This window comes from Buteo buteo, chromosome 1 (genome assembly GCF_964188355.1).
Source record: "Buteo buteo chromosome 1, bButBut1.hap1.1, whole genome shotgun sequence".
In the NCBI taxonomy this organism is placed as follows: Eukaryota; Metazoa; Chordata; class Aves; order Accipitriformes; family Accipitridae; genus Buteo; species Buteo buteo.
In genome coordinates this window covers 55,856,123-55,880,640 of record NC_134171.1, presented here as the reverse complement: position 1 = coordinate 55,880,640, position 24,518 = coordinate 55,856,123, and the positions used below count along the sequence as shown (strand labels likewise).

At 41.9% G+C, this 24,518-nt stretch overlaps 1 protein-coding gene and 1 long non-coding RNA gene across 2 annotated transcripts in view; one reads left to right on the top strand and one right to left on the bottom strand.

The window, feature by feature from the left end:
* MTTP (microsomal triglyceride transfer protein) overlaps positions 1 to 21,048 on the bottom strand; it is a 29,096-nt gene extending 8,048 nt beyond the window's left edge. The window contains exons 1-14 of the mRNA XM_075051480.1: positions 20,432 to 21,048; positions 15,442 to 15,629; positions 14,736 to 14,879; positions 12,627 to 12,734; positions 11,781 to 11,897; positions 10,429 to 10,568; positions 9,416 to 9,566; positions 5,836 to 5,993; positions 4,801 to 4,969; positions 4,106 to 4,213; positions 2,902 to 3,114; positions 1,625 to 1,836; positions 889 to 986; positions 666 to 787 (exon numbers count right to left, since the gene is read on the bottom strand). Coding sequence (XP_074907581.1) covers positions 666 to 787; positions 889 to 986; positions 1,625 to 1,836; positions 2,902 to 3,114; positions 4,106 to 4,213; positions 4,801 to 4,969; positions 5,836 to 5,993; positions 9,416 to 9,566; positions 10,429 to 10,568; positions 11,781 to 11,897; positions 12,627 to 12,734; positions 14,736 to 14,879; positions 15,442 to 15,629; positions 20,432 to 20,492 — 1,989 coding nt within the window. The 5' untranslated portion in view covers positions 20,493 to 21,048. The remainder of the gene's footprint in view (positions 1 to 665; positions 788 to 888; positions 987 to 1,624; positions 1,837 to 2,901; positions 3,115 to 4,105; positions 4,214 to 4,800; positions 4,970 to 5,835; positions 5,994 to 9,415; positions 9,567 to 10,428; positions 10,569 to 11,780; positions 11,898 to 12,626; positions 12,735 to 14,735; positions 14,880 to 15,441; positions 15,630 to 20,431) is intronic.
* Positions 14,410 to 20,427, top strand: LOC142042418 (uncharacterized). The gene is made up of 3 exons (XR_012653813.1): positions 14,410 to 14,568; positions 15,477 to 15,576; positions 20,330 to 20,427. It is a non-coding gene; the product is annotated as an uncharacterized LOC142042418 (long non-coding RNA).
* Positions 21,049 to 24,518: the final 3,470 nt, after the last annotated feature.

The following is a 24,518-nucleotide window of genomic DNA, read 5'->3' as shown; positions in this document are numbered from 1 at the left end:
TAGTTGCAGATGAAAAAGTATGGGGTTAAGACTTAAGAGAGCTAGGTAGAGCAGCTACAAAAATGGAAGATAAAATAATCTTATGGCATGTATTTTCCCTTTAGATGCAGGCAGAATTTGCCCACATGCAGATCACAGCCCCGAGCCTACTTTTCTTTGAAACACATTTGCCTTTATTCATACAGCTATTTTCCACAGACAGTTGGGAGGAAAGCCCAAAGATGTTCCGCTGCACAATTTTTGTCCTGCAGAAATTCAGGAGGATAATATTGAAGGTACTTGCCAATGTTAAGAAAAGTCCAAAACTGAGGCATCTCATTTAAATCTCTTACATTTGATCTACTCCTTGTATTTCCATTCTGTGTTATACCCGAAACATGGGACTTGATTTTACAAACTCGCAAAGCTTTTACTGATTATATCAGATAAACAGTGTAGGCTTTAACCAAAGACAGAACTTGATATATGATACAGAGCAAAACACCTGTCTTTTTGGTTAGGGCAAACAAGTGCCTCATTGGCTGTTGTGAGTTCTTTTTCCCCCCGTTACTGGCTTGTTCTCTGCCCAGTGCAGCAAACCTCATAGACTTTAGCTGAATTGATTTAGAAGCTGTAAGAAGAGGACAACATACTGGCTTAGTTTTTATGTACAGTGTGGCAGTTACCTGGCTGGCATGAAGTTCAGCATTTCTATTGAAAATATGGATGTTCATGTTACTTCTCCTTAAAATGCCAGAGCCCGAATAGAGGATGTCAAGGCTGTATGTGGATGATACATCAGGACCACCTTAATTAAAAAAGAAAGAAGGTACCTGTGACTAAACTAGTGGATTAATCAAATGTTTGGGAATACAAACAGGGTTAAAAGGCAGTTTCATGGTTACATACGTGTAATATAGCCAGAGTAGGCAGAGGAAGAGCCCATCTTGGAGAAGCGATCATAGTTATGAGCACGCATGTCCTTCAGAACCTGCCGAACTGTTTTGCTGTAGTATTTCAAAATAAACAGACAAACAAAACCACAGAGACACGAAAATGTTACGGTACCAAACGTATTACTGTTCTGTAGAAATATCAAATTTGAGAGAGGGTGAATTTCCCTGTAGGAAAGAGAGTCTTCAAAACCCTCACGTTTTCCCACTAAAAATCTGCCCTAACCCAGAGTCTCTTTTCCAATTTCAGCTACTTCCTGCAGCCATAGGTAGAAAGGCAAGCAAAGCTCTTGCTTGAAAATTAATGTTGTTGAGAAGAAGAGATATTTTGATTATTTTCATTCTAGTGCTGTGATGTTTGCAATTTTTCTGGTTCACTGGTTCTTAAAATATAAAAGCAAGTGCCCCACCAAGAGAATTAAGACCAACAGATGGCATTTCTTACAGTAATGCAAGTTAGATGCCTAATTCTTATTCGTACCTCTGAAAATGTGAATAGCTATTAAATGACTGTCATTGAAATGCAGAGATTTATTCTGAAATATCAATACTTAAAAGTGACACAAAAATTAGGTGTCCTTGTATACCGTCCTTAAATTTTACAGTAGTAATTCATAAGAACCTCTGTGTTCTTTGGGTTTCTGCAAAGAAGTAAGGATGAGTTGTATTTATTTATACTGAACTTAATGTACCTTGAAGGCATTTCAAAGTGAAGTATATCTTGGATCATGGAGAGCATGTACTTGTTCATTTCCAGAGGCAGTTCACCAATGGAGAGCAGGATGTTTTTCACTTCCATGTAGGATGGGTTACTGTTTAAGATGATAGCAGCTGCAGTGGTTCGCACTGTCTTTTCATGGACTTTACGATTCTGGTGGTATATCCTGTTCATTGTTTCCTTCACCTGGTCAGGAAACAGATTATTCAGTCAGTGCTCACAGATGACTGGGCAAAGTACAGGTTGGAATCTTGTTTATAATATCAGCTTAAGCTAGCTCCATAGCTAAGGCTAATACATAAGGATATATTTTCAGCACCCTGTTTTTCATGGTCCTTTTGGAATGTACAAGACATGTATAGCTCAGTGACCACATAGGCAAGTGGGGCATCTGTTATGTTCTCTCAGCCACAGTCCAAATACAGCCTTCCACACTGATTTTCACAGCGGGGCTGTAAATAAATAGGAGCACTAAGATCAAAATACTGTGGTGGTAGTTGTAAGATCAAGAGAGAGATTTGCTTGACTATTAAAAGAATATGTACTTTAAAAAAATCAAGACTCTTGCAATTTTAATTTTCTAGATAGTGCCTGTGGTGGCCTCATGTCCCTGAGCAGGTTGTGACCCGTCTTTGTTACAGGTAAGTCCATGGAGAGACATGTAGCCCCACTGACAGAACGGCCTCCAGCACGTTCATTGCAGACCAGCACCCTGACAACCTCAGTCACAGCTGTCAGCCGTAGGTATGAAATGGGATGCAGCAGAAGCAGGGCTTCTGCTATTTTGTATGTCGTCTCTTATTCTTGGAGGCTGCAAGGTAAGATGCAGCTCTTTTACCCTCCTCTTACTTCATGCATTCTCCCTGGCTATGTGAAAGCACAAGAAAGAACAGGGGTTACGCAGGTGCCCAAGTGTTCCTAGTGTCTCCTGTACATCACAGAGAAAGCAGTGCTCTTGAGAAGGGAGCCCAGTTTTCCCTGCAGACTGCCTGCCACGTTCAATGGCTGTATGTGACTCTGGAACCAAAGGCTGACTAGCATTGGTAGACTGGGAGCTGGGATTTGACAAACAGGAATGTACAGAGTTTTCTGGCTGGAACAGAAGTGTATATAATAATTTTCTGGAGGTAAAAAAACCATACGTGGGGCATCTTTAAAAAGAGTGGGACTGACAGATGAACTCTGTTAATTTATACTTTATTTTTAATACAGTCTCTTGCACTTCTTTTCTTGGACAGTATATTTTCTTACCTCTTTGGTGAGAAAAGAAGGATCATATCTCTGCAAGGCAGTGGCAGCAAGATTGCTGATGGGCCCTTCTTCTGACTCGGCATACTTCAGAAGCAGTGGAATTGCTTCAGGAAGAAGTGCATTCTTCAGTGCCAGCAGGTACATCCTCACATTGTCATCTTTCTTAGCCTTCTCCAGTCGACTTAGAATCAGCCTTTTGGCTTCCACAACAGCCTAAAGAAAATCAACAGCATGTTTAAATGGTGATCATAAATTCACCTTCTTCCCTCGCAGAAGTAGGAGGGGTAGGGCTGGGTTGTAGCATGTTATTTTTTCAAAGCATCATTGCACAGGATTAGCAAAGGTGTCATTTGTAAAGTGTATGTCGATGGCTTCCTTCAAGCATAACCAAAGTGGCTATAGCCACAGTGACACCTGGTCCATAGCTTTATCATTTGCTGGCTGCCCCCACCCTGATTCAGGGACTTCACAGGTCTTACTTGTGGGCCAACATGTTCCCACAAAAAAAGACAAGGGAACTGCTCTTTAGTGCTTCATAACATAATGTTATAACAGAGCTTGACAATTAACAGGGGAAGGAAAAAGGGATTCCTAAGGGCCGTTCAGGTGCTCTGTGTCTTCTCAGCAGTGTGCTGCAATCCCAAACAGCAGAGATCCAGCAGGCAGCAGTGCCTTGTCTGATCACCCTCATCCTCTACCACCAGCATCTACTTAGTCCATAGTCAAGGTGATAGCCTTCCTCCTGGGTTGTTCTATGCATGTTTGGGGCTGAGCTGAGTACTTGAACCAAAGAATTTTCTTCACAGAGCTGAAATAACCTAAGGTGATTGCAAATATTAAATAGATCCTGAGTTTGCCAGTGTTTCTCTGAGGACATACAAAGCTTTTCGACAAGGGAGCACAAGTACTGCTTTTGCTGACAGATTAGGCAGTGAGAAAAAGTTCTGTCAAACAAGGGCAAACTGGGACAAATCCACAGAAATGGGAAGAGACCAGATTAAAGCCTAAAGCTGACAAAGTAGATGTCATTATTAAAAAAAAAAAAAAAAAGAAGAAAAAAAAAAGTCCTCTCTCTATCAAGCATACAAGTTTATGGGCTTATTTCCCCCCCCATGTCTCTCATGCTCTCCCAGTAACATCAGCAGGGATCATTCACATGTGTTGCAGACCAGAATTTGGCCAGAAGTGAACAGCAGATACTCACTGGAAGCTTGCAGCCTTCTTTCTCACACAGCTTTCTGATCAGCGCTCCCATGACAATGACAAGAGTTTCTCTGATTTCTTCATTTGCAATATCACCCTTGAACTTAGCCTGTTATGCAAAAGCAATGCTGTTAGTCTCTCTGTCTAAATATGATGAACCACAGTCTGTAGTGGGCTGAATACCCTCCCTCATTTCATGTGAACATTAGTGCAATGTGAAGGCAGTGATGACCACAACGGCCTGGGCTCAGGCTAAGCAGAGCACTGCTCTATCATTACATATAATAACTGACCGCCATTTTCCCCTTGAGTTACATTCAGTGTCTCAAATAGTAGATTCATTTTGAAGCTATGTTTAAAAAAACCCCAACAAACGAGTATTAAATGGTTACAGGACTTTGATAAGGCAACAATCAAAGAACCCTCAAGTTGTTTTGCTAACACTCAGTATTATGTTACTTTTCCAAGTAGTAGATATTGATAACATTTTACAAAGTAAATAGACTTTCAGTCTGGACCTATGAATTTTTGTTGTTTCCAGGCTCTATGCTACTGGCACACTTAAAGGACACCCTGGAAGGGATAAAGAAAGGAAAATTGGAAACAGCAACAGGCATTTCTTCTTCCCTTCCCCTTTGACAGGAACAATGCTCAAAAGTATTTACTCCATTGTATTTGTTTTGTCCTTTGACTTACAGTTAAAGATTTCAGGAACATTTCACTGGGGTGAGAAGCAAATCCACAGGCATACAGGAATCGCTCCTGCAGGGTAGAAGTGCTTGCATCCTTAAAGTCAAGAAACTCCAGTATGGCCTCCAGTGATGCTGAGGTCTGAGCAGAGGTTACAGCATCCACTACCTGCGGACTACGAAGAAGTGGAAATGAACATATCATTGTAATGATCTAGAAAATACTGAAAAGACTTTGCTGCATATAGAAGGAAAGAAGATCATGTACCTTCATTGCAGGCAAGGACAGAATTTTTACTCTTATTGGAAAAAACTGTGTCTCTGAATTCTTTGGCCTCAAAATGGTAGATGAACTCCAGAAATTATTCATATCCATGGATAATAATATTTGAATTTATGCAAATATGGGACCAAAAAAGTATTAAAAAAACAGAACTATCCAGAGTGTCTTAAAGTTTACAGGACAAGGTTGTAAATGGAAAAAAGTGGTTTTTTCCTAAATACACAATGGCAGCTACACTACCTGAGTTACTCTCAGGTTTATCTCTATTGTTAACAACTGTTATAATTTGTTTGAAAGAACCTGGCTGCATGGTGGGACTCGGAAATGCTTTCCAACTCCCAAGTCTAGGTGTGCTTGCTGTTCACACTCAAACTCTAATATTAGGACAATATCCAGGCATGAAAAATCTCCTTCTTTGCTGTATTTCCTTTTGAAGGAAACAAATGGGGAAGTCAAGAACAAGTTATGGAGTGTTTCAGAACAAGCAGTCGGGATGAGAATCTTTGGGTAAGCTACAAAGTATGTTTGCCTTGCATTGTAGGTACAATCCTGTTAGCTGAACAGTGTGCTGCAAATATATTATACTACAAGAACAAACACAGCTTTTAAAAAAAAAGTCCTTTTCCTGCAGGCAGTACTGAATACTGTTTTTGCATTGCTAGGGCATCACCAGTAGAACTGAATCCGTTTGCAAGCAATTTGCCAGTCTGCAGTTTTAAGTAACTTAAATCTTTTGAAAGCTTTTTCATGATGACTTACAGAAGTTCTTTATTTTCACTTCTAATAATCTGCAGTATCTCCTCTTTCGTAGCTTTTCTGATGTTCTGAATGAAGGACAAAAAGCTTCTTGCTGCTTCAGCTTTGGAAAGTTTTTCAGGATACATATGTTCTCTGATGCTCTGCCAGTGTTCAGAAAGCTGCAGAATAATTCATGTTATGTCAAATCTCTCAGATTGTGGTTTCAGTTCTCAAAATCAGACTTACTAAATGCAGATATGTGGGCCAGCTATTGCTCAAATTAGCTGAAATCCAACAGATTGCTGATCCTTTAGCTAAGTGTTATTTAATTGATGATACCCCAGCACAAATATCTTTGAAACCCTTCTATAGCTGTCTCTCTTCCAACACTTTAGTATTTTCTGATAATGTACATTGCCTTAAATACAATCTATTTTAGAACAAAACATGTTTATTTATACTGTAACTGGAATAAGGTGAATTCTCTTCTCTTGCAAATTTACCGTGCTTTCTGGTGAATACAGTGTTTGCCTTCTGTTCCCATTTTCTCCTAAGTCAGTTTTTTTGAAGTGTGAGATGCACAATCCGCAATTCACAAATTAATCATATTTTCTTAGAAGATGGTATTTTTGTAAGTGGTTAGTGTGGAACAGGAGTAAATGTCTCATAATTAATTCCCATTTCTCATTCATAAACCTGCGTAAGATGGGGAGGGATTTGTGGTTATTGTACAAAATGTCAGGTAAGATGGTATTAGAATAGGTATTGGCTTCTTTGTATGTTGTTGCTGTATTTATTCGATCCACCACATTTTTTACCTGAATGAGCCAACGTGGTACCAACAGCACCTATATCTGTCCTTCCAGATAAAATCCCATAAGAAACTGGTGCAGGTATTTTGACCTTTCCTCTCTCACTTGCCTTTGCCTCTGTTATCTCAAATTATCGAGAACATTCCTTGGTGAAAACTCAGCTGTTCTTTGCAGCAGTGTTTACTGAAGTTTTCCCAAGTGGGAAATAACACTAGCACCCATTTGACCTTTACTAAAACACTTCCCCTCTTCATGGGTTTTGTATTAGGCAATAACACTCGAACCTGCTGGCAAATAGAAGTATCATTCAGCAGTACAGAGTGCAACTTCCATCAACTGTAACAAACAATAATTAGGCAACAATGATTGAGACATAGGATATTTCCTGAGGATTAATGACTAGCTGGGAGGAGCTCGTGTTCTGAGGCACAGATGGGTCTGTTAACCTCAACTGGTGATTAGTGCTTAGCACCAAGGTCAGTGTGGCTATTATAAGCTGAAATTGGATAAACATATGGGGCACCTTCTATTCCCCCTGTTGAAGCTGCACCATAGCCTGGCAAAAAAATCTCTAACCTCATTAAGCCTGTATTTTCTCCTGCGCAGAGCCCAGCTGTGCGGGCTGCTCTTAGTCAGCTCAGCCTATACCTTAGAGACAAGCAAGATGGGAGATGTGAGCTGGAGCCATCTCAAGCAAAAAAGAGCAGAGACCAAGTCTTCCTCTTTGGGGAGGTGCTCTAACCATACAACTGCTACAAGGAGCAGCTGCTGTCTCCTGCAGTGACCAGGACTTTAAAAAACAGCACTCACAATTGACTTCTGCGAGGGGCCTCGTTCTCCTGATGTGAATGTCAGGCAGTTTGGATTGAATACCCCAAGGATTCAGGCACAGATGCACGCACTTCCACATGGCAACTCAGCCAAGCTCAGACATGAATCTCTGTCTCTCTGACAGAGAGATCAGACCAGAGGTCTTGTGGGCACTCTAGGAAAATTCAAGCCAAACCAAGAGGTCCTAAACTGAGCAGGAGTTGGTTTTGAATGTCAGTGCCTGACAGCTGCTTTACCAACCTACAAAGGTTGGCTGCACAAGACAGAACAAACCCACCTCAATTTCAGAAGGGGCAAGCATCCGTTCCTGTAGGAACCATAAGCATAAAAAAAAGTAAGAACCATAAGCTCTTCTGAAAAAAGCATGCTTTATGATGTCTAAACACAGAAATCTAGGCCTAAATTTAAATGTAAATGTTGGCCATAACCTCACAGAAGCTAGTGCTGCCACCTGTGAAGTGGGGATAGTCATGGTTATTTTACCAAATTCATAAAGATAGATATAAGACCTGTTATGATTTTAAAAGGGTTTTGAAAACGTAAAACTGTAGGGCATACCATGTCAGCATGGCATTAATGTATACTATGATATATAAGTACCAAATGTTATGTTGCTGCTTTGGATACAGTGTTCTGTTTATAGACTCCATCTTTTCATAGCAGTTACTGTAAAATACAGTGGGAAAGCAGGACTTCATTCTCATCGTGCCATTAGGTTTATCATGACATAGCTCAGTCCCCAGGCAGTGCTCTGGAATTATACCCTATGTTTGTTATCTTGGTCTGGAAATTATAACTATTATGACAAACTTGGTTCCAAGTGACAAATTGGTCAGCACAAACCCCAATTTGCAGAGTCAGGGAAAAAAGCACCTGTCCCTGTTCTGTTTGAGATCCCTTGATGTTCCCTGCTCAGAACTGCTCCAACACGCATGCAGCATCATTTCTGTTTCATTTCCCACAACATATTTCTTTATCTTCTCTGCGGCTCAACAAGCATTAGGCAAGATAAATTATTACAGTGCAATGCTACTTCCAAATAACTAGCACAGGTTCCAATATACCAAGGTATTTGTGCTCATAAGAAGTATCTCTGGAGGATTAAAATTATGTGCGCTGAATAGAAGCCTTACCTTGCTTATCAAAAACTGACAGAGAATAATAATCTTGAAATGAATGTTCCTATTCACTGCTAAATTCATTCCACAATGGTAATAGCATTAAAACTGTTTGCTAACAATCACTGTAAAAATTTATATTAGTTTATGATGAATAGCATCAGTAAAACAAAGGATGATGCATGTACAGTACCAGGATCTTAGTAGTCTTTAGATGTCTTAAATATAAAAAAACTAGGTAATTTTTTATTTCCAGGGCAAAAATGAGAACAGTACTGGACTTGCCAAGAATACTAAAGCCCCACTTTACACTTATAAAATAGCTATAAAGTCTTTTAAATAAAAGGCTTCCTTCAGAGTCAGGCAGAAAGAAGAGGCTAGATGTATTACCAACAAATGGTTAGCCTGCCTAAGGAATGGCTAACTACCTGCAATTTCTAGGAGCAGTTCAGCTCCTCCATGACAGAATTGTTTATAAACACTGGCCAACCATCTTAAAAGTAATTTCCCACTCCATTACCCAGAGGAAATAAGCTTCTGCCAACTCAAGGTTGGCAAAGATGAAATAAAGCAAAAGGGTGTTGTATTTTCTACTGCTCTTGAGAAATACTGCACTCAATCTTTGAAAGAGACCAAAAAGGTTGGTACTTTTAGAGGTAGGTCTTAAAACACCCTTGTGTGGTAGAGGACCATTACATCACTACCATGATCCCCACTCTGGGGCGTATTTTATATTGCTACGTTAGACCCCTCCAAGTGGGCTGCTTGGATGGAAGCTTCTTTCACACTTCTTCTGCTCAGCTAACACACCTGACATCCAACAAGCCTGTGTTTACTTACTGAAGGACACTTCTTGCATTCAGATTTGACTGGGTCTGCTACTAGTGACACAGCAACGTAACTGGAGTCCAAGGTCTTGATAACACTGGCAACTTGCTTCCCAGCGATCAGTCCAGGGCCAGCTTGTACTGACTTCAATTCCAGTCTCTGCCTGTGTACCCATACAGTGAAGACACAGTTAGAGCTCAAATGTTAGAGCAGAAATGCAGAAATCACAGCAAGAGGAAAAAAAATACCCCTCCACAGACCAAAAATATAGAACACAGAGTCATTGAAGTCTTATTTTAAAATGTTCAGAACATGGCAAGTTTATGGCTTTTTTAAGGTAACAGAAGTATCTGATACCAGCAGAATTACTGCTAGAGGTATGTGGCATAAAATACCTTAATAATAGACTTCTGAAAGTATGGATTTATAGGACCTGCTAAACAGCTTTCAGTAACCATATACATTCTGAAATTTTTCATATATTTGTTCATAAGAAGATCTGGAAAGTGAGATTTCGAATGTACATTTTTTTTTTAATATCATAATACTAAGGAGATGCCCAAATCATTTATCTTGTATGAGTATCTCCAAACTTTCAGTGTTTTGGAGTCTGGAGTCTAACACAGATCTAGGTTTCACTGTTGTTTCCTTTCTATGCAGCAGATTTTGTTTTCTATACTTCTGAACTTTCACATACTAGAAATGGAGATCCATTGGAAGTATTTCTTAAGAAATGAGAGGACACAGAAACAGAACACCTACAGAAGTAATGTGTTGCTTAAAATGTTTTGGTCAATTCCAGCTGGTTTAATTTAATTTTTTATGAATGCCATTCTTTATTATTTGCAGTATGGTAGAGCCCTTAATCAAAGTTGGACTAGGTACCATATGGATACAAAAGAGACCTAAATCATCACCTGGAGAGTTTACAGCTTTAGATCTTGATGCTATAAGACATACATATAAAAGCTGACTTGAACCACTAGTTCTGCTACCATCAACAACAGTCAAACTGCCCAACTTACTTTGAAACTATTTTGGCACCTGTTTTTCGTCGGGAATTCAGAAGCAAAACATAATTTTCTTCTGCCTTAATGGATTTAATGAAACTGTCTTCCAACACATAAATTGTGGCAGATGTGGCTTTTGTACTGACATCTAAAATCTGAAAATAATTTAAAAATAAACCAGAAAAAAGGCTGATCAATAAACAACAGAATAGGAAAAAAGCTCACAGTTCCAAATCAGGGCAAAACTCGTAATGAAATAGAGCCAAATGAGGAAGGTGCATGTGGATTGACAATATCTCAAGCTAAGTTTATAAATCAGGTTCTCAAGAATGCCTTCTGCAACAAGAAGCCACTCACTTCTGCACCATGTGTTTCAAATTCAATACGTACCAGGGGAAAATAAAGGGGAAGGAGGGGTGGCAGTTATGGAGCAGGCTGCAACAGAGAAAATGCCCAGTACTACATTTAGTTAAAATACACTTTAAATAAGATGAGAAGCTTTTCCAGGGAAATGTCTTGCAAATAAGATCATCATGTTCACACCCGGGAAGCAAAGCCAGCCACCTTGCTTGATCTGTTTGTAAACAAGTTGAAGTCTTTGTGGCAAGTGTGAAGATCCAGAATTCAGTCATAGTGTTAAGGGGGTTTATTAACAGAGCGTGTGCTACCTTTGTACATCTCTAAGCTGAGAAAGGTCAGTTTCAGTTGTGGAGAATCCCAGTGCCTTCAGCATGTGTCCAGCCTGCACTCAGTAGTAACTGCTTAAAAAGGCATTTACTAGTAGTGGAGGACCATTAATGCCATAGTAGGGTTTCAGTTACCTCTGTGGCACATTTCCTACATTACACCTGTGCATTAGGGAAGCCTTTGACCTTCCAGGCAAGCCTGACCGGGCTCAATTCAGGAGTCAGCGTCTTGCCTGGAATTTATTGTGTATGCTAAATGCTATAACTTAGCAGCTGGCAAAAAGGTTACTATTGTCACTATGACTGTGGCTGTATCTACTATTTTCCTCCAAAGAAAAAAGAAGCCTCACATCGATTAAAACTTCAGTACAGCCAGGACAAAAGTGCTGTAAATCTGCATAGAAACTAAAATATGTTACGGATGAGATCAAAAAATTATGTGAATTGGTGTGCTGTACTCAATGTCAGCTGAGCCAAGGTGGTTTACATAAGAGGAGAATCTGTTCTCAGTTCCCCCCATGGGAATCCCCCCCATATGAAATTTGTACTAGTAATACTACAAAATGTACATGTAGAATTTGCTTTCTGTAATGCAGAAAGGACTTGAGAAAATGAGTAATAGCTACTAAGAATATATTTTAAACAGGCAGAGCAGATTTTATTTTGTTAAAGAAATCATACCTGGTTGTGGCTGGTAAATCCTTCTTTTTCTATTTCACAGGAGTCCAGGGCTTTTATTTTAGTCACTTGATCTTGCCGCACATGGTAAGTAGTATTGCATTTCCCAGATATGTCCACCTTGGAAAAAAGAGTTAGATTAGGACAATTTATTGAATTTATCTTTGGGACCCCAGAACACCTTCCAAAGATGAAACATTTTCTCCACTGTTGGAATCCTATACCTGAGATGCTGCACTGCTTGGGTTTATTTACCAGTTTTGAGTGTTTCTAACTACCTGCTTTGGATAGGCAAGGGTACTTTTCATTAGATAGCTATGAAGGAAAGTAACAATGTTTGTTTAAACAAAAAATTTAGAAGATACCTGGCAGCTGGCACTGTAGTCAGGAATTCGAGTTAAATTCCAGCTTTGCTCATGTGGACAAATGTAGAAATTTAGCAATGTAACACAGGTTAAATGGATGCAGCTAAACCATTACTAACTTTGTGTGGATACTCTGATTTAAAATAGCTTAATCCATTGAACTGAGTTTAGGAATCAACCGACTTTAAACATCGGTGTAATCTGTTTTATAGTGACCTGGTTTAAGTTGGTCTATTACCAAATTCTACTAAACTGATAAAAGCATTTAAAATCAAATGGATTTCAGCAATTCTTTATGTTAATTGCAGCAACTTGATTTGTGTCACCAAATATTCAGAAGTCTGTCTTTACATCCGCAACCTCAAATGCAATCAAAGGTGTGATTTCTGTCACAGTTCATTCCTTCTGAAGTCAGCAGGAGACACAGGTCTGCCTTTCGGCTGTTTCTCTGATGATGATTATCTTGCTGGATATACCACCATACCTCACGGGCAGCACCAGAGTGCAGCTGTAGCTGGAAAAGGCTAGCCAGACCTCTCTTAATATTTTGAGTAAAACCAGGTTCATTTTGATACGAGTAGAAGGTTTTGACCTGTAGGAAAAAAAACCAAGTGTATAACAAATCTGGTTAAATGAGAAAAGTATAGTGAGAATCCTCTCTAGAAAAACTCCCTTTACTTTTTTCTGAATGGGAAGCTGAATTTGGACCTTTGGCCCTTATTTAAGCAAACTGCAGGGGCTGCAGGGCCTGTCGACAACAGTACAAACACGTTTCGGGCTTTAGCTGTACCTAAGTACAGTTTCAGTGCAGTGAGCATCTTTCCTCCTGTTAATTAGAGAGAATTTAGAAGGGAAATGAGAAATTTTACATAATTTCACAAGTGACTCATTTTTCTGCATAATCCTCAGATAATCCCTCCCCACAGGGGCATAATATCTGTTGCACTTCAATCACAGGTTACAAAACCCCAGAATGAATCATAGGTAAACCACAGTTAAAATCAATTAAATGACGTGTCAAACACATCACAACCTTTGCACTTCATGGGTCAACTGTTGTGCTTGAGCCTCTCCTCTGGTAACAAGACTTTGCACCTCCACTTTGCATTCAAGGTGCTTTAAAAGTGCACTTTTTTTTCAGGAACTGTACAATCAGCGTGTTATCTTGGAGCAACCCTGGAAAGTGAAATCACTGTACCAGGGATGAAAGTATTACACCACAGAGAAATCATAAAAGGAGTGTACAGACCCTATTACCTGAGAAAAAGCCCGAGTTTTTAATACTACATCTCAGTCTTAGTGTGTGAACTGCTTAATGTATTAGGAGCAGATGTATTCTGACTGTGTTCTTCCGACACCTCTGTTCTCATTTAGGGATGCGTACAGCCAGGAGCCAGTGCTGGCCTGTTTCTTTTTATGTTGTGTAAAACTGATGACAAGGCTGAGTCTGAAAGTTACCGAGCAGGCATGATAGCAGCTGCAATTCAGTAGGCTGAGCTGGCGGCCAGGGTATGTGCTCAGTGCCTATTTACAGCAGGAGGTAAAGATCCTGCTGGGGTAGGGTGTCACAGCCCTCACTCCACTCTGCAGAAGAGAACAGGGAGCGTGACCTTCAACCTTCCTCCCTTCTCACTGCCCCTCTGCCCACGTCCCACCTGCCGAGCGTTGCCCGGGCTGCAGCGGGGAGAGCGGGGCTGTTGGCCTAGTGCGACGAGCAATGAGAGGGTGAAGGAGGGCTGAGAGGAGGCAGGAGCAGCCATGGCTCAAGTCTTGGGGCTCCCTGGGCAGAGCAGTAGGCTGTGTGCAAGGGGACAAGCGAGCAGCTCTGGCAGGGAAAAAGAGGGGGAGATGGATTTAGTTGAATCCCCTCCTGAGCAAAACTGGGACTCTGAGAGCTACCTTTGGGCACGTGTGCTCCCGCGGTGCGACAGTGCCTTGGTGCTCTCTCAGGGCAGGCTATAAAATGCAGGCACGCACTGAGACACACCTGCTCCCTGTCCCTTCTCTTCCGATTTTTGGAGACAGTTTCCCAGTTGAGGAACAACAGGAAAGGCTGTAGCTCTTTCGGCATCAAGCTCATTAACGTGGGACTGTTGAAACTGCAGGTGATGCTGAAGTAAATAAGCAAGCCAGAGAGGTAGGAAAAGCAGTCATGCTAAGATCTTTGAGAAGGGTTTAAAGTGATTAACACTGTTCCTCACAGACTCTGTATAACCTCCCTCATGACAAAATGTATCTCCTTTTCTGCCTTCAGACCTTGGATAAAATCCTGGCCTCACTGAAGTCAACAGCACAGATCTTACACAGCAATTGTGCATATATCTACGTGTGCAGCCATTTATTTGTGGCTAATCTGCTGTTCACTTCCATACTGTGTGGTGTTCTCAATGCACAAGAAGCTTGGGATGCAAGGGCCCCTTGTACAGGTAAATTACAGTCTGTGCTAAACTATTATATTTCATATAGAAAGATAGGACATGATGGCATATTAAGAACACCGAGAGGACAGTGAATTGGTAAATTCTCCAAGCCTCTGAGAAAAGATTTGTCTCAGGTTTCCTCAGGGACTGAATTTTAAAAGACAGAGTCTTACTTTTCCACGGACTAGCTCAAGAACTATGGGCCTCTGTAAAGCTTCCAGATATTCTTTCCCGATGATCTTCTCTGTGCTTTTTCCTTTGAAGATGTTTTTAGCAGCTGGACGTTCATTCACATTTTCAACTTGAACATCTCTTACCTAGCAAAGTAAAAGCAGAGAAATTTCGTGTAGAGAGCAGCCTAGCATTGGCCTGGGGTAGGCTGGAGAGACTAAATCACATAATACATCTTTTTTATTTCTTCATTTCTGGCTCTGATCATTAATCTTCCATGATTACTACGTCTATGTTTTCGAAAGAAACCAGCACTCACCACTAGGGAAATAAGTGGCAGAAAAACTCACTGTAAAGCTAAATACCCAGTTTGTATTTAGCAAATGTCATGATTTGCAGCTAGAACCAAGGACTTCAGACAACCTACTGCCAGGTAGGTGCTTGTACACCAGTTGTTTGAAGCTGTAGAAGCTATATGAAGCAATTTCAAAATATCGGAGTTCTGGCTCATGATGTTAGATATATCCTTGTGAAGTCTTATTACATAGGAATCAGCTTATCGAAGAAGCTGGCTTTAGTTGATAGGACTAGAGAAGAATAAAAGATTTAGCTCATCTTCTGAAAATGAGTTCTTCAAGGTTAGATTAGCAGTTAGATAAATGCAGAAAGGATTGGGCATGTCTTAAGCTGTCTGATGGCATTAATTACCGTAACTTTGATCAACTGGTCATCATCATTGTCAGGATTTCTCCATAAGAGGTTGACATCCACACCAGAAGAAATCCGATATCCTGCACTTTTCTGCAGTGATGCTTTCACCTGATCAACATACACTTCAGCTGAGTAAGCAAACTTATACAGCTTGTCATTATTTAAGCTTGGTCCAGTAGTGTGCCCTGTTGGGAAAGCAAAAACAAACAGTGTTTTAGAATTGACTAACTCACATAATCTGTCATTTTCACTAAAAACCGCCTTTAGAAAAATTAAAAATTTAATTGCCAACAAAAGTTTATGGGACTGATCCTGCTACCCTGGATTACAAAGGCCGTCCCACTGGAGCAGCTGGGGTTTTTCTGAGACTAAGTTGACACTAATTTCATATATTTAAGATAAGAATGTTCACAAAATCCTTTGTTCTAGCTCTACACTTAAATAAATGAGAGTCAAATTCTTTACTCTGGGCATGTTCACATTATAAATTAATCCAAAATCTTTTGCAACTCAAAATACTGTAATTGATCACGCAATTTGTGTAATTAGCAGTTTGAAATGCACTGATGTAATTTGTTGGAGCCAACAGAAATTGTTCTCTGAGTATCTTGCATGTTTATTGGGAATCTTCCCATTGAGAGCCTTGCCCAGAGGTGACATGAATGTAATGAAAACATTGGGAAAATATTTTTTTGATTGAATAATTAAGTCCTTGTTCTTTAAACTAAATAATTGTCCCTTTAGCTGTGCCTCTGCTGTTAATTGATGTATTTTAAGGGATAAAAAAGCCAAATTCTAGCATAAATGCAACTTGCATACCCAATTTATGGTGCCATTTCCATCTGCATTAACAATAACTCAGACAGACTGTTCCCTAGGGATTCAGTTGCACTCATTTTAGTGTAAATGAAATCTGTAGAATACAAATGACACTTATTTTTCCTTTATACTTTTTATATGTGGTACTTACTACCACACCCTTTCCTATCCTCTCTTTCTTTTCTCCCATGCAAGCCCTGTGGGGAACATGTGGCACCAGTGTCACAACTCTCTACCCAGCCTCAGGCACAGGAATTAATACTGTGCCCCTAAAATCTGTCGCTAAGGAAAATCAGTTTCTTCCTGAATACCCTTTAAATATTTTGTCACGAATGGTATACATAACATCCCTCTTCACTGCTTTCAAGGCTTCCCTCCTCTGATGTGGATGGCTACAAAGGTCTCTTCCACACAAGAAAAACTGATGAAGTCAGTTAGTAGAGGGAAGGGAACAGAGGAGAAGCTGGATGTACACAAAGGGCTCTTACATCTGCAAAGCAAATACAAATACAGTGACCTTAGGTGCTATCTGTAAGCAGCATGGCACTAGCCTCTCGGACCCAAACACTGCACCACTGAATCCATTGGGAATTTCTTCATGGAGTTCAGGAGGCACAGAGCAGAAACAACAACTTCACAACAGAGTTAATCTAAGAAAAGCAAAGTGCTGTCCTCAGGGAGATGCATCTCAGTCTTATGACAAGTGCGGGGGAGGTGGGGGGGAAGAAGAAAAATCTATCAAAAGTATCTCAGACAAATTCTTAAGCATGCTCTAATGTAATCAGTGTGTTCAAAGTCTCTTGCAGAGAATCAACAGGCTCTCTCGATTTGTCATGTCCCTCAGTGTTTTATTTGGCTTTGCTAAATAAATTTCAAATCACTGCATTGGTAAAAAGGAAAACCAAAGTCTTTTCCTATTTCACTTTCAGATTTTAGATCCCAATTATGTAGGTGTACAGTGTAGTTCCATCATGGCTGGACGGATATATTATGCAGTGCTCAAAGACTCAACCCCCCCACACACACACCTTTTTTAAGGTTTTGCTCGCTTCCTTCACCTGTTCATTCAGATGTCATAGCAGTAGATTAAGGTCAGCTTCAAAGAACCTCTCCCTGAGGAAAACGGCGAGCCCACCAAGTTTGGTCTGCAAGTTGTGTAAATTGGCAAAGCTACACAGAACTAAACTGACTTAAGCTTTATGCCAGCTGGAGGTGTGGTGCAGCAACTTTGGTAATCCCAGAGGGAGCAACCTGTTTGCATGTGGGAGCTCAAAGCTGTAACTATCGATTTCTTTGCAAGGAGGCTGAAGCATTAATGTCGGCATGATGGGGCTCTTCTGGTTTTGCATGTCTTGTGTGTCTGCTTCAAAACCCTTCCTTCAGGTTTACCATGAATTGCCTAGCCACTTCCCCACTTCCCCTCATTCCTGTCAGCTTTGAAGCTACATTACCCTTGAGAGCAGAGGGTGTTCAGTGCCTGCCCAGAGATGGTTGCGCCTTTCAGGGGCACCCCTGGTTCCTTCCAGGACCTCGGAGCTGGTTGCTTCCTGGTTGAAAATGTCCTTCATTTGCAGCAGAAATGGCAGTGCTAATGATTCAGTGTTGGCTGAGATTTTACGAATGCCAACCACTAGGTGCTTTCTAAACACAGAGGGTGACACAGTCCCATCTAAAGATAAAAGGTGGGGGAAAAGCACGTCCAAGAAAAATGATCTGGGTGCTGAGAGACATGTGTCTTATTAGTTAAGGTGGATGTTTGTGGGTTTGCTCCCTCTCTCTTTTCAGTTAAAAGCACCTCTCACTTATCCTCTTCCTTTTCCCACAGCTCAACCCATAGATTTGTTTTCCCTTTTGCAAGAGTTCTTTGCCTCTTCCTCCCTTTTAGCACTTGCTTGTCTCCACATACAAAAGAGCTGTTCCCTCCTGAAGGAAACAGATGAGCAAATGATGCAACAGCTTATTCCAAGTGTCATGGAAGAGACGAATAATTGCAAAGTGTTTCTGGGAGCTAGAATAATATGAGGTTCTGAAAGCTTTCACCATTTCATACGTGGAAAACACTGCAGGAGCCAGGGCAGAAGACACCTTTAGTTGCAAGACTGGTGTCACTGATGGAAAAGGGTGAGCCAGCGGTCAATCATGGTAAGAGAAGCAGCAGGGATGAGGCAGTATTGAAAGCAGTCCCAAGGACTTAGCACTTAACCCCAGTGGAAATGGGGAAGCCAAGAGAGACAATTGGATAGCATGGTCAGTTTGAGAGGCAAGGGGGCTATTGGTGGCTGAGGGGGAGAGACACAGTATCACTGCCCAGAACCAGTACTCAAAACAGCCTAACTAAATTTTCATGCCACCTTGCATGAAGAAAACACCGGTACTATTTAAAAAGGAATATTCCTACAACTTTCTAATGGAAAATTTTCTTTAAAAAACCCCCTGCCTTTAGAAGCTCTTTCCTTTGTATTCAGCACAGCACTGGGATCCCTGCTGCCCATATAGCCATTGCCATTTCAGCTGATGGCAAATGTCCCACTGACTGAGAAGGGAGGAGAGATGGACATAAAGACTGCAATCAGCCATGCTCTCTTCGGGTCAGAAGTGCCTGCTTTCAAGGTGGAGTGCATAACACATAGTTTGACTAGTAATGTTAAGTGTCTGTCATTAAGGGTAACATGCCAAGTCTATAATTAAATCATGATACTGTATAATACAGAAGGTTACACTGCATGAGTAGAGACAGCTGTCAAGTCCTGTGCCTTTTATTAATACATACGGCATGCACAGCATGTGCGTCTCTACTTGCTGGCTCTACCTTCATAAATTATATTTGCCACTGTTTCTGATACCGGATAGCTTTAAAAAGCAAAACCCATCCGCTTCATTGAAAACATTTTTCAAGTTGAATTGCAGTAGGAAATTTTCATGAATGCTGATCTAGCTGACTTAAAAGAAAAGAATATTCCTTCAATACTTCCAAAAGGCAGCACAACCTGGTCTGTCACTGAGGCACTAAGTGGCCTTTGGGCCAGTAATTTAGCTCTCAATCTCTCTGCACAAGAGAGAGATGAGACCTGACAGAGCTGAAGGGAGTACTAATTAATGAGAAAATGCTTGCTCAGTATCCTGAGGATGTAATGTGACAAGCAAATATTACTTCACATCAGGAAGGAGCTTTGTTTAATTTATCTTAAGGAGAAGCTGGGAAGAACACCCGCCAGAAGCATGGCACATTGGTATCTAGTCATAAACATTACTTTGCAGTCTTGTGAAATACACTCATGGGTAGAGGAACTGCCTGCAAACTTCTCTTTCTTATAACTCCTGTTGTAAGGGGGGACGGAGTAACGTTGCTGCTCTGTGCTTACACAGATAGAGTGTTCTGGATCCCCTGCAGGGAGCAGGAGGAGGCACCCATGAGAGCACCTTCTACAGCCTTTTTAACCTAGGATGGTGTGGCCCCCCCTGCTCCTCATCACGATGAGGACATCCTCATTAACTAAAAACTAGGTGTCAGCTCATGTTTTAAGGTTGCTGCTCCTCTGAATTTAATGTCAGGTTGTACACAAAGAGCCACTACTAAAGACACCTTTCCTTGCTTCGTAGACTGGTGCTGCTGAAGCAGGCAGTCTCCAGATTTCATACCCTTGACCTTTGTCAGGACACCTGAGTAAAGCCCTGCTCCCAGGCCTTGTGCAGACATTCAGGTTTTCATGACTTATGGCAGAGCAAGCTCCCCATGAAATTAATGGGATGCCTGTTACTGACTTCAGTGGTAGCTGAGTCAACTGCTCAGAAGCTGAAACCTGGAGAGCCCTGAGCACTTCCTGGCTCTGCTCCACCAGAGCACTTCTGTGTGTTTAACTTCGGAGTGTGTGAATAGTCCCTTTCAAGTCGGTGCTCCCATGGCATGTCCTGACTAAGCAGGGTCAAGATCCCCAGTCTCCTGGCTCACACCACTGGCCCTGTGCACCTGAAAACATTGTCTCCTCCATCCCCTCTGCTGACATGAATGCCACAAGCACTTAAACCTTTGTAATTACTAAATGCATTTTGTATTACTCAAGGACAGACGAGTAAAGAAGATAATTTTTGATGCAAAACAGATCTGCATACACGCACTGGTTATGCCTTTGCTGAGTCAAGATCTGAACCAAGCCCAGTAGAGACCTACCTTTAACAGAGGCTGAGTAAGTGGAAATGATGCAAAGGAACAGCACAGTAAGAAGAATCATGCTGGACTCCCTGGAGCTCCTGACTGCAGCATGAAGTGTGAGAGCCTCCAAGAAGTGAGCTGCTGAGAGTGGAGAGGCGCTTGCAGAGAGAGCTGCCGGGTCGGCCACACTGTTTATCTAGATGTAGTAAAGGTCAGATTCCAAATTCCACACTCAGGTACTAAGTTCATCAAAGGACTTCCAGTTAATTATTAAGAACTAAGGCAACTTGTGGTTTCTGCCCCATTTATTGATCACCTCAGCTTTCATTTTTGAATACTGAGCCCACACAGCCACATTTCTGAGCGGGGGAGACCACCTCCAGTCCCGGCAAGACCAGGAGATCCTGCCACTCCTCCTCTGTCTGAATGAAAGGGCAATCAGGTCTGTTGCTGCCAGGGGCCAGATCCTGACCACTGCCTCCACTCTCTTGTATCAACTCTGTGAGCAACCCCGGAGGCAGATGCTTTTTAAGGGTCTTCCTGCAAGCAGAAGTACAGGGGATTTATCAGTGCCGTCCCCAAAAGTGATGCTACTTTGTTACAGAGACTCAGATGCGATGTCAGTTCCTGCTATATTGTATGATACCAAATAAATTTTCTTTCTTTCAGCAGCCCCAGTCCCCATCTTACATCATTGCAGTAGGTTAGAGGCTGAAAAGATGAGATAAACCAGCTATTCTGTCCCCTCTCCGTGAAGAGTACCTCTTGGCTGGGTCTGGCAGCAGGGCAAACCAAGCCCTCCTTTTCACCTCTATTTCCCCCCTTTTTCACACTCACTTCACCACCTCCCCTGATAAGCCCCCAGCTGACTAACCCACATGCTTCCCCATTTCCTCTGAGAGTAAATCCCAGGCCATCTCATGCTAAGCCTTATGGCCACAGGGCTCGTTAAAGGACCTCCTTGTCCCTCAGGTGATGTTGGGGCAGTAGGTCACTCCCCACGTTCCTTGGCACACCCTGGGTGTCACAGCCTGCAAGGGGGCACACTCTCCCCCGGCATACGAAGCATCCCTGTCTCTGTGAGGAGGGAGGATCTGGTGCTGCTTGTAGAGGAGGCACACCCATGAGCCATCACCATGCTCTTTTGCTCCACATCCAGAGGTTGCTTTAACAAGATTCTGAGCTACAAACACCCCAACTGAACCAGTGCTGCCCCAGGCTGCGTTTAGCTGCTCCTCTGTATTCGTAAGGGATCCTAAGGTGAGAACGGCCTTCGCCTTGAGTGGTATAAATGCCACCTTTGTTGCCTTGCGGTAAAAGAGAAGCCGAGCAGTGTGGACGTCAATCATCGCCCAGCAGTGGGTAACAGCAGGTCCACACCAATGCTCCTTGCTTGCGCCCAACTATCTGCACCTTGTGGAAGCCCCCCCCAGGATCTTTTTGTGTGTTGTGTGTGCATGCATGTGGGAGGGAGGAGATTGGTAGGAAACCCTGGGGACTGCTACTGTTTCTCCCAAGTTTGTGGTTATTTATGCTGCTTCCCCAGCACAGGCTGTGACATGCTCTTGAATTCAAGGGACTGAGGCAGAGGCCTCCAGCTGATCCTTTTGCTGCATTTGGTAAACAAGGAGCTTGCCAGGCTTTCTGTGCTTTTTTGAAAAAAATAAGGATACTCCCTGTGTGCAAAACCAACTCTGGCTAGGGAAAGACCAGAGGTATGGATCCTGCTTTGGAAATGCAATATTCACACTTCACTCATGAGAAGGAGTTGATGCTGGTCTGAAATCTGGAGAAGAGCAACTGTCCTCTTCTTAAGCTCTTGGGACACCGGAAATGTATTTCTTCCTTGAAATAAAGTTATTTAAAAAAAGGGCCTCTCAGACACTAGAATATCAGAGGCCAGATCCCCTGCTGAGGTAAATCAGCATATCCCTTTGGACACCACTGCCAGTAAGGATGTAACCATCATGTAGAGAAATAGTGTATGTATGTTTCCACGTGCCTATACACCTATACACACACCAATAACACATACTTCGTATATTCTTCAAATGTCTTAAAAACAGGAGGCCTGAGCCTCACCTCATTTATGGCCGGAGTAAATCAGCAGTGACTGCCCTTAAGTCAAATTACACCAATGAAAGAAGTGTTGCGCCCACCAAAGTCCATTACACACAGAGGTTGCAGGATCAGCCCCTAATGTACGCTTCACGCCATGCTGGCATATGTACCGGGGTCAAAGTATTACTGTTGCTGCACATTCTCCAGAGTCCAAACTATAAGGCTCATATCTTTATATGACCTAATAAAACTAATGAGATTTCCTCACATCTTCTGAGGTCAACAAAATGTTTTTGTCTTCTCTTCACAAGTGACAGTGTGAAGATCTCGGTTTTCAACTCGAACTTCCAGCTATGTACACCAAAGTACCCAAGTCCACCTTTGACCTTAAGCTGGTGCCCGTGTGCCCCAGCTCCCACCGTTTGGGTGAATAAGACCCTCAGTTTCTGCCACGGGGGACAGGGGGAGGGAGGTGCCCAGCCAAGCCACAGGCTAAAGGTGAGTTGTGCATGTCACTTGCATCCTAAGCCTCACCTCAAGAGTGCTGTAATCAGACCTGGCCCACAGAGAGTGATGTCTATCTCCACACCTGAGCCTCCACCGAGTACCTTTTTTCCTCTCTCCATACTCTGCCTCTTGACCTGCAGTGCTGTTTGTACAAAATGCTTCAATATGCATTTTTAAACTGTGGGGTTTGGTCTGTTGCTGGGGGCAACTCACCATTTGAATGAGCATCTTGAAAAGTCATGTTATGGCTCTACCAAAATAATGAAATTCAGTTAGACAACTCTTTCTCAATGTTTGCAGCAGCTCAGGTCTTCATTTTGCCTTGTCACCACTTGGCACTTGGTGGACTTCAGAAAACATTGCATTACCCTGTATTGGTGTCTTAGGACATAGGGGTCTGGATTAGCAATACTGCTGCTTTGGAAAGTGCAATATGAGAAAAACAGATTTATAAATCAAAATGCGTAAGCAGTTTCTTCATTCTAAGAAAAAGGGCATCTGAATATTACGTGAATTTGTTAGATGCCTTTTTTCTTTTTTAAAAAAGCATGCAAGCAAATGGGCTTCTATCAGTAACTGATCTGCAGCCTTCTAACAACCAAAAGAAAATGAAGGATTCTTCATATGGACAGTGGTGCATTTGGACTTGTGTGGTGCTGGCATGTAAAGCTAAATATTAATAGTAACATGAGTGAGGTTTTAAATAGATGCTAGCAAACCCAAATGCAAATCTAGCTATTTTGAAAGTCATGCAGAGAATAGGAATCACGAATTAAATCAAATATTACAGCAAATATTAAATACCAACAGCAGTTAAAGGTCAGTGTCTTACTATAGTGACACCATACGGTTTTGTGACTTCAACATAGCTGTAGTGAACCTGAAACCAGCACTAAAACTGAAAGAGTGTGTATATCTGGAACCAATGAAACTTGAGATAAACACTGATGCAGATGAAAAGGGTATTATGGTAGCATGCACTCGTACGTTTGCTAACTTTGTGTGCCTCATTAACCAGCGGCAAAGAGATATCTACATATTTAGGCTGCCCAAAATATATTTTTCTCATATAATATAATCCTAGTCTCCAGAACTGACTCCTGTACCAGGGCAGCATTCTTTCATGAAGTCATCTGAAGGCGAAAGAATGTCACCCTTCATTGAGTATTGACACTAGAGTTTAAAAAGCTAATTGGCGGTGGCCTTTAAAAATATGAAACGTGAAAGCGCATACCCCTTTTTAGGGGGCAGAGGGAACACGGCATTGCTGTGGGACCTTTGGAGCTAGAAATCTGCTCTGAGGAATGTCGCCACTTAAAAATACTTCACTGGCCCCAGTGTGAACTCTAGCGTCATCAGAACCATTCAGATAAAAATAAGGCTTTCTAACTTTTAGCTACTCTTGATCCTGTGGAGCCACCGCAGCAGCACGCGGGGGGAAGCACAGCTTTCCTCACAATTCCCAGCAAGGCCATCAGTGCACCCCTCGAGCCTGCCGGCGCATACTCTGTCTGGTTTCAGAGCAACCCACTCACCT